We start from the raw sequence: 8,572 nt of genomic DNA, 5'->3' as shown, positions 1-8,572 counted from the left end.
CTCAGGGGTCACCTGGTCCAGCTCCAAGGCACTTCCCGCACCCCCAGGGCCAGCTGGGGGTGGACTTACTGGGTCACTTAACCCACCAGCATTCTTGGTGAGAACATGAGAAAAGGGGAAGTATCCGCAGGAGCCAGGCCTGCTTCCTCCCCAGGCCTTCAGCAAAGCCCCTCCCCCCAGAAGTTCTGTGCTGAGAGGATGACACTGAGTTTTGGCCGGTTCTTTCCCCACTCCCCTCTCTCCCACCCCGCCAGCACAGCCAGAAGTAGAAGTCAGCTTTCCTGCTCCTTCGGCCGGGGCGGGGGGCAGACCACAGCCCCACATGAGGAGACCCGAGCCAGGGTTATTTTTAACTTTTTATTCCACTAAATGAGCCAGGGGCTCGAGGCTGCAGGCTGCCCCCATGGGTCCCCCAGGGTCTTCCTCCGGCTGAGATGCACGCCGGGTTGTCGGGTCTACCTCACCAGGGAACTGGTTTGAAGACAGACCGTCATTGATGCCGGGTGGAAGACTGAGGGTCACGGGGAGACAGGTGCAGGAAGGGAAGGGGAACTAGAGATAGCAGGGCAGGTCCTTCTCAATCACCTGGAGGAACAAAGGGGGAGAAAAAGGGTCCAAGGAGAGCCAGGCGCTCCTCCTGATTCCCTACTGACAAAGGCCTCCCCCCAACCCCCCAAGCCAGACTGGAGCTTTGTCAGGGGTAAGCAGGGGGCTTGGCTCCTGCAGGCAGCATATGGACCTGGGGGGCCCTGCCCATCCACCCTGGCTCTCAGTCCTGGGCGAGGGGAGGGGGAAATGAATTCAGTTTGCCCAGGAAGTACCAGGGAAAGTCCACAGGCACCTACCAGGGGCTCTTCCATAGGACCGTATCGCTTCACCACACAGCCATCTTTGTCAATAAGGAACTGCAAAGAGAAGGGCAGAGCTCTCAGGCAGGGCCGCCCACCAGCGCTGCGGGGCACCAAGGGCTTTTGCCCTGTCCATCCCCACAGGCCATTTGCTCCAGAGTAGACACAACCAGGAGCCAGGTCTGGTCGGGACCGGCCCCCACCCCTCACTGGGGCTCAGCTTTCTGCCAGGGAGGAAGTGACTCTCCTAGCAGGGTTAATGGCAGATCCAGGTCTTGGCGCCAGCTTTTCCTACTCTTTCATTGAGCTCCCTGCCCTTCCCCCTGCACCTCTCAGCCCCCGGCCATGGCCATCATCCCAGAATGGGGAGGCTCAGCCATCACCTGCTCCCCATACTTCACAGCCCTTCCAGCTTTAAACCTCTGATCCTAATGTGGCTGACAGTCCGCCCACCACCTGCCGAGACGGTCCCTTCTACTTCCTGGACATCTGAGTCCAAAAGGGAGGCATCTGCCATTAGAAGAGTAACGGTCTCCTTCATCCCATCGCCTCGGGGCCCTGCTCTCCCACTTCCGGTGCCTAGTAACTAATCAGGGAGATGGTGGATTCTGAGTTTTTCACCGGGAGGCAAAGCAGAAGACCTAGATTCAAGACACTGCACCGACAATACTGGTCAAGGGTCTTTGGAAGAGCCCTATAATCCAAGAGCAGGTTCCCTGGGCACAAAATGGGAGTTACTGCCCTGATCTCTCATCCTGAGAGAACACAAGCTCCTTGGACACAGTCCTTCATTTTTACTTAAACGCTTCTGTACACAATAAGCCCTTAATAAATGCTTTGATTGGCTGATTATTCACACTCCTTCCTCCTATGGTTGTTCAGGAGACTTAATGAGAAAGAAACAAGCTGTGAAACACTGGGCACTGGCTACTGTGTCTACTGCGGCTACACTGTATACACTGTACAGGCACACACATGAACACACGAACGTGGAGAGGGAGTGGACCACGAGCCCCAAGAGGGAGGAGGGACATCGGGGGGCGGCTGTGACATTCTCTAGTGGCGGCCCTGAACCCCAGAACCACCAGGCTGGACTCACCTTGGTGAAGTTCCACTTTATTGCACTGAAAAGGAAGGTGAAGAAAAGGGTGAGAGTTAAATAAGCTTCCCGCCCCCTGCCCATTCTCAGGGGGCCCTCCCTGCCCCCTGCAGAGCGGCTGCACTGAGGCTAGGGGAGCTGGGCCCACCCTTCTGTCCACCCTTCCCTCATCCCCCTGCCCGCCCCCGGGATGCTCCCCCCCAGCAGACACTCACTTGCCCAAGATGCCCTTCCCTCTGGGTTGGATTTTCATCCACTTCCACAGGGGGTGAGCATCATCGCCATTGACACATATTTTGCTGTATACATCAAACTTGACATTGTAGCCAGCAGTGAATTCTCGAATTTCCGCATTACTCCCTGGCTCCTGGGGGGTAAAGGGCGACAAGTACAATTGGTCCAGATGGAGGAGTGGGCTCTGCTGCCCAGGTACAAGCAAGGAGCTTCCAAGGACAAAGAAAGGCCCTTAATTTGGACCAGCCGATGCTCGTTGCTGAGACGCACCCATCCACACCTGCCCCCCTTTGTGCCCAGCTCCCCCCACCCCCCAAGGTTGCCCCACCCCCCACCTACCTGCCTCCCAAACTGGTTGCAGGGGAAAGCTAAAATCCGTAAACCAAGCTCAGCATATCTGGCGTGCAGGTCGACAAGCTGAGTGTAGTTTACGTCTGTCTTACCTCATTGTGAGGCTACATTGGTGATGATGCAGACACAGCCCCTGAAGGAGAGACAGGGGGGCTGTTAGAGAAGGGCCTGGGGCAGGCCCCGAGGACCGCGAGCTGCCTTCTCCTCCCGCCCCCTTTGCTCCTTTTTGGCTGCAGGCCCGGGCCCGGCCTGCCTCCAAGGGGAGACTCTGGTTTCATAATCGGCCTAATTCCGACTCCTTTGGCCCCCGCCCCTCAGCCTCCCCCCCTCCTCACCTGTACTTATCCAGGGACACCATGCGACCATCAATGTCCTTAGCACAGAAATCGTGCATTGACCTGGCACATCTCCAGTCGTCCCGGGAAGCGCACTGTGGGACAAAGAGAGGGGGACACTGACCCCAGACTTCTGGGGGGCGCTCTGGGCTCCAGGCAGCATGAGACAAGGGGAGGGTCCGAGGCCCCGGGCTCAGGCGGCCTCCTCGGCTCCTGTCTCCACCTCTTTGGCCAGGACCCTGCGCCTGTTTCCTCATCTCTAAAGCCAGTGGGACGAGAACCCTTCCTAGAAGGGACATGGCTGACCCAGGAAATTGTTTGGCCCGACTACACACATTAGTTTTTGTTTTTTAAATTGAAGTCTCTCCCCCTCGTAACCTTCCCCCTCCCTGGGAACTAATCCGCATAAAATTGTTTTTAAGACAAAACATAAAGAGGAAAAAACCTCAGCAAAATGGAGCAACATATTAAAAAAATCTGAGAAGCTGAGGGGGAGGCCACAATCCTTGTGGGGCTCTCCTGGTCCTGGGAGCTTGGAGCGGGGAAGAGGTCTCCTACCTCACCTTGAAAGCCAGACTATGCACGTTTGTTATAAAGGTTTTGTTTTTCTTTTTCTTCAGTGGGGAAAGGAGAGAAAACACTTGGAAAATAATTGGGAAAAACAAAAACAAACCTCCCCAAGTTAAAGCCCAAACCCAAAGAGACGGATTGGCAGAAGTGGAGCCTGGGAGGCAGGTATTAGAGGCCCCGAGGAAGGGGCTGCTCCACCCAGCACCGGGGCGCCCGCTACAAGGGGCCTCCTTTTCTCCCTTCTGATGGATACAGGAAGCAGTTCAGGGTTGGGTGCATGTTCCCCCCCATACACACCCTGGCACAAGGCGGGCTCTTTAAGGCTGGAGGCATTTCTATGCCTCGCATTTAAGAGCCCTTAAAGGTAAGTATATGCTGAACTAAAAGGAGGGGGCCAGCCATTCCGGCCTCAGCAGTCCCGGGCAGCCCTGACCGCAGATGCCCTTCTCTGTGCCGCAGCCTCCCTGCTTCCCGGAAGGCCTGCTTCCAAGAGATGGGGGAAGGGGGTGGGGGTGGGGGAATCTTCCCCAACCCACTTTGCAGAGGCCAAAACTGGCTAGATATTCCCCCTCCTCCTCTCCTGCACCCATCCCACTGAAAAGCTCAACTGTATGCGACTTCTCTTTTCCACAAAGACCGGGCACACCGCCACACCATGTGATGGCTTATAAAGCGCTCTTTCACAGGGCAGGCCCCTCACCCACTGATCCGCTTAAATGCTTATTTTTTTATTAAAGCTTTTTATTTTCAAAACATATGCATGGATAACTTTTTTTCAACATGGATCCTTGCTAATCCTTGTGTTCCAAAATTTTCCCTCCCTTTCCCCCACCCCCTCCCCTAGATGGCAAATAGTCCAATATATGTTAAACATGTGCAATTCTTCTATATATCTTCCTACAACTATCGTGCTGTTATGTTTATATTTTTTGAGAAAGATCAAAAGGTCCATCATCAAAGCTGACTTGAAAGGGCCCTCCCAAGGTCATTGAGGCAGATTTTCCTGACAGCCAAGAGATGGCAACACACAAGCGAACAAAGAGCAGGAACTCAGGGCTCTTGGCTGAGAAAGGAGGGAGGGAGGCCCCCAACCCAGTTCTTGACTTCCCCTCGGATCCAACAATGAGCAGCAGGGGTAAGAAGAGGTCCTCCTACAGCGAAGCTCATCAAGGGTCTAGAGTTCTAGAGACTCGAGAACCGAGCAGGACCGGGCAGCCCACTGGCAGTGAACACTCGTCCTAGGCGGGGCGGCCTGCCTGCAGTGGGTGGACCTGGGCACTCAGTCCCGCCTCTCTCACTGAGAACTTGACAAAGTCTTTGTGGTTATAACAATTTATTTCTGCCCATCGTCAAGAGGCAGCATGACCTAAAAGAGAGAGTTGCCCTTGAAGGTGGGAGGTCCAGGCTTCTTCCTTCAGCCATTTACTATCTATGTGACCCTTGGGCATTACTTAATTTCTTAGCCTCGGTTTCCCCATCAGTAAATGGGAGTCACCCATGTATCACTGACACTGATACTTCCTGACAATCCCACAAAGGTCAGCTGCTCTGAAGCCTTAAAAGGATGGGGGTCTGTGGTAGGGTTTCGCTGGCCAGAGACTCTAGGACGAGGAAACTGCCGTAGCTGTGGCTGCGCAAAGCCCTGGGAGGAAGGACTGTGGCAGGCTGCTCTCTGCCCCAGCTGTTACAACGTCCCATGAGGGCCGGGCAAACCTGGAAACCTTAAGGTATATTACTATAAATGGCCCTGGCTGGCCCCACCCGGGGCCCTCAACAACAGCCGGGGACTCTTTCCAGGGGCACTGGAGGCATCGACCGCAGGAAACAGTTTCAGTACTGGGACGGCTCCGGAGGCCCAGCAGAAAGCACTGCACTGGAGCCACAGGCTCCGAGCTGGGCTCTGCTGCAGGCCTTTCTGCCCCACAGCCCTTCCAGCGTCAGTGCTCTCCCCTCACGAGTAACAAAGGAGGACTTTCATTTGGTCCACAAAGCAGAACAGCAGACGTGCAGCCCCCCCCCCCCCCTTTATAACACATAGGAATCACCTTCAAGTTCCAAGGACCTGGGAAACTGAGGCGCAGAGAAGTTACACAACTGGTGGTCCCCAATGCAGATAGAGCCCTTAGATCCAGTGGTTCCTGAGGTGCCAGAGCATCTTTACAATTCCTCCAGCTCCACAAAGGCTTGCTTCATCTGCACTGACCCTCCCATTTTACAAAGACTCAAAGTCAGTTATTCAATCAATAAGCACTGATTAGACACCTTCTGTGTGCCAGGCACTGTGCACTAAGCATGCACCTTTTGGGGTTACAAAGAAAGGCAAAAGGCAGGACCTGCCCTCAAAGAGCTCAGGATAGACAGGGACACATCATACAATTGTAGATGAACATGTGAAATGCAGGTTAACCCTTGTTTGGGGGTCACATAAATGACTTTGTATAGACTTTCCTGATAGCAGAAAGGCAGGGCAAGGCTTGGCAGCAATGCCAGGCAGCACCTTCTCTGAAGCCCTGGGCTGCTTGGGAGGCTAGGGCTGGGGTCCAAAGAAGCGCTCAATCTGCCCTAGTCAGCCCCATCCTTGGCACCAGGTGCCCAGAGGGGCATAAACACCGAACTGATGTCAGCTGCCTTCGTCCCCAGGCTCCTTCCACCAGGTCTCCCTAGTTACTTGTCCAATAAATGCTGAAGTCGGGAAGTGCTCTGAGGTGAGGGGGAGTGTGTCCTGGGCGTGGGGGCCAGCCCGAGCCAGGCTAGTCCTTTGGACTCTTCCCATGGCCTCCCAAGCAAAGCTGAGCGTTTCTAGATAAACAGTGGACACACCCATAAGGTTCCCCCTGGGAAGAATACACAAGCCTCACTAAGTGTGCTAGGCCAGGACAGTGAGGTCAGTGAAATCACTGCCCCCCACCTAAAGTGGGCAGGGAGGGAACACAGAGGCCTCCTGTCCCACAGATTGTCCAACTCAAAGTCCAGAGCACAGAGGGCTTGTGATCCAAATGATTCAGCAGCCTCCCTTCTTAGCTCTTATCTCACAGCTTTCACAACAAGTCCCCTATGGCCTGTTATCCACCCACACATGGGGAAATAAGAGGAGCAACCCTTGCTACCCATTTCTAGGCAGTCACTCATGAGACTGAGGATATGGAGATCAAAGGGCAGCCAATCTGGCCTTAAAAGGCGGTCAAACTAGTGGGTAGAGAGGAGGAAGACCTATGTACCCAGAAGCACACAAAATTGGAGTTTGATTAGGTGCACAGGAGGAATCACAAAGAGATTCGGAGAGGCAGGTTTAAGTTCGAGATGGGGTCTGTCAGAAAAGGCTCCCTGGAAGAGGTAGTACCCAAGAGTGGCCCTGAGGGAGGAATAGGATGAGAGCAGTCACAGGTTCATTGGACAGTGGGGACTGATGGACTGCGCTGGAAGGAAGGATGTGGATAGGCAGGCCATTAAGGAGGCTACTTAGAACAATCCAGGTGATAAGGGCCTGTGCTAGGTAGGCAGTGGTGTAAAGGAGTCAGAATGTTTAGGGACTGGTGACAGTCTGGACAAGGGGGACTGTGAGATGGTTAGATAAACATAATTAGATAGAGGAGACTCTACTGGGTGGTTCGTACTGCAGAAAAAAGAAATTCAACTTGAGAAGCTTAGTCCAGTAACTATTCATTTTAGGGCCCCATAAAACACAAAATTCATGCCAGTGGCCAGGTCTCATAATCCAGAGGACAGACAGACTTGGCTCCTGTGGTTTAAAAAAAGAGGAAAAAAGAGAGAAATAAAAGAAAGGAAGGAAAAAACTAAAACAGAGAGAGGGAGGGAGGAAGCTAGAAAGAAAAAAAAAAGGAAGGAAAGAAAAAAGAGAAAGAAAGAGGAAGAAAGAAAGAAAGAAAAAAGAGGGAGGGAGAAAAGGAAGGAGGGAGGAGAGAGGAAGGAAGGAAGAAGGAGGGGGGACGGAAAGGAAAGGATGGAGGGAAGAAAGAAGAAGGAAAAAAGGAGAAAGGAAAAAAAGAAAAAGTCCTTGGCTTCTGTAGACTTCAGAAAAACCTGCTACGTCGCACTGAGGTGCTGCTGCCCCCCCAGTGCAGCTCCCCCGCCCTCCCCCGGACCAGGCCAGCAGAAGCTGAGGGGATTCCCCAAACTGCTTTTCCGGATGAGGAAACTGAGTCTAGGAGAGAAAAGGACCCGCCCCCGGGTCACAATTAGGGCAGTCGCAGACTGGGGACTAGGAGGTGGCAACCCTGAGACCCTGCCCTCATGCCACAGCCAGGGAATTTTAGGCGCCCAACGGGGAAGTTACAATAGCCGCAGGGTTTGTGGGCAGAGGGAGGAGGGGAAAGGACAGCTTCAATAAGCCCCAACCGACACTGGGCATTTCCTGCCATGATTTAAAAACCTTCAGAGACAAGGGCCTAGGGAGCCAGACACAGGGCGCGGAGGCCGCTCGTCCTGCCCAAGGGCTCCCGCCGGACACACGCGCTGCCCCGACATAGCGACGGCACTCTGTCCTCACCGAGAACCAAGGACACTGACCGACAGGTGCGGACACCGGGGAGACCGACAGGGCTCGGGGTCTTTGCCCCGAAGCCCTCGCCTCTGTCCCAGCGTGGCCTGGCGGGGGCCGCGCCCGGCCCCCGGCCCCCCCGCTCGCTGACCCCCGGCCGCCCCCGGGCTCCGGATTTGGGAAGTTTCTGGGCCCGGGCCAGCCCAGGCCGCGGGCGGCGAGAGGCGGCGGGCATCTGGGGTCCGACGGGGAGAGGCCCGCGCGCCCGCCCCTAACGGACCCGCGGGGCGGGGGTTGGGGCCCGGCCACCCCCAGCCTGCCCCCCGGCGGCCGCCAAGGGCTGCCCAGGCTCACCATGCTGTTGGAAAGGCCCGGGGCCGCAAGGACTGCGCAGAGCAGGGCAGGCTTCACCAAGCGGTAGAGGCGACTTAAACTCATCTCGGCGATGGCGGGGGAGCCTCCTTCCCCAGAGGCGGCTCCCTCCCGAGCGCCCCAATCAACGCGCGCCCTGGGGGCAGGCCGTGTCGGATCGCCCCACCCTCTACCTTTCAATCATTGGTCTGAATTGTGGCGGGGCTGGACAAGCAGCTTAGCTAGCCAATCAACAACGCGGAAGCGCAGGGGCGGGGCCTTGCGC

General features: G+C 55.4%; 1 protein-coding gene across 1 annotated transcript; it reads right to left on the bottom strand.

The window, feature by feature from the left end:
- Positions 1–343: 343 nt before the first annotated feature.
- GPX4 (glutathione peroxidase 4) lies at positions 344–8,512 on the bottom strand. The gene is made up of 7 exons (XM_031948030.1): positions 8,290–8,512; positions 2,868–2,962; positions 2,521–2,665; positions 2,163–2,314; positions 1,948–1,972; positions 846–905; positions 344–585 (listed from the first exon to the last, which is right to left on the bottom strand). Exons 1-7 carry the CDS (start codon positions 8,371–8,373, stop codon positions 553–555), a joined length of 594 nt encoding a protein of 197 aa, XP_031803890.1. The 5' UTR covers positions 8,374–8,512; the 3' UTR covers positions 344–552.
- Positions 8,513–8,572: the final 60 nt, after the last annotated feature.

The sequence above is a fragment of the Sarcophilus harrisii genome, chromosome 1 (assembly GCF_902635505.1).
Source record: "Sarcophilus harrisii chromosome 1, mSarHar1.11, whole genome shotgun sequence".
In the NCBI taxonomy this organism is placed as follows: domain Eukaryota; kingdom Metazoa; phylum Chordata; class Mammalia; order Dasyuromorphia; family Dasyuridae; genus Sarcophilus; species Sarcophilus harrisii.
Note: the sequence above shows the minus strand (reverse complement) of the source record. Positions and strands in the feature narration are given on the sequence as shown.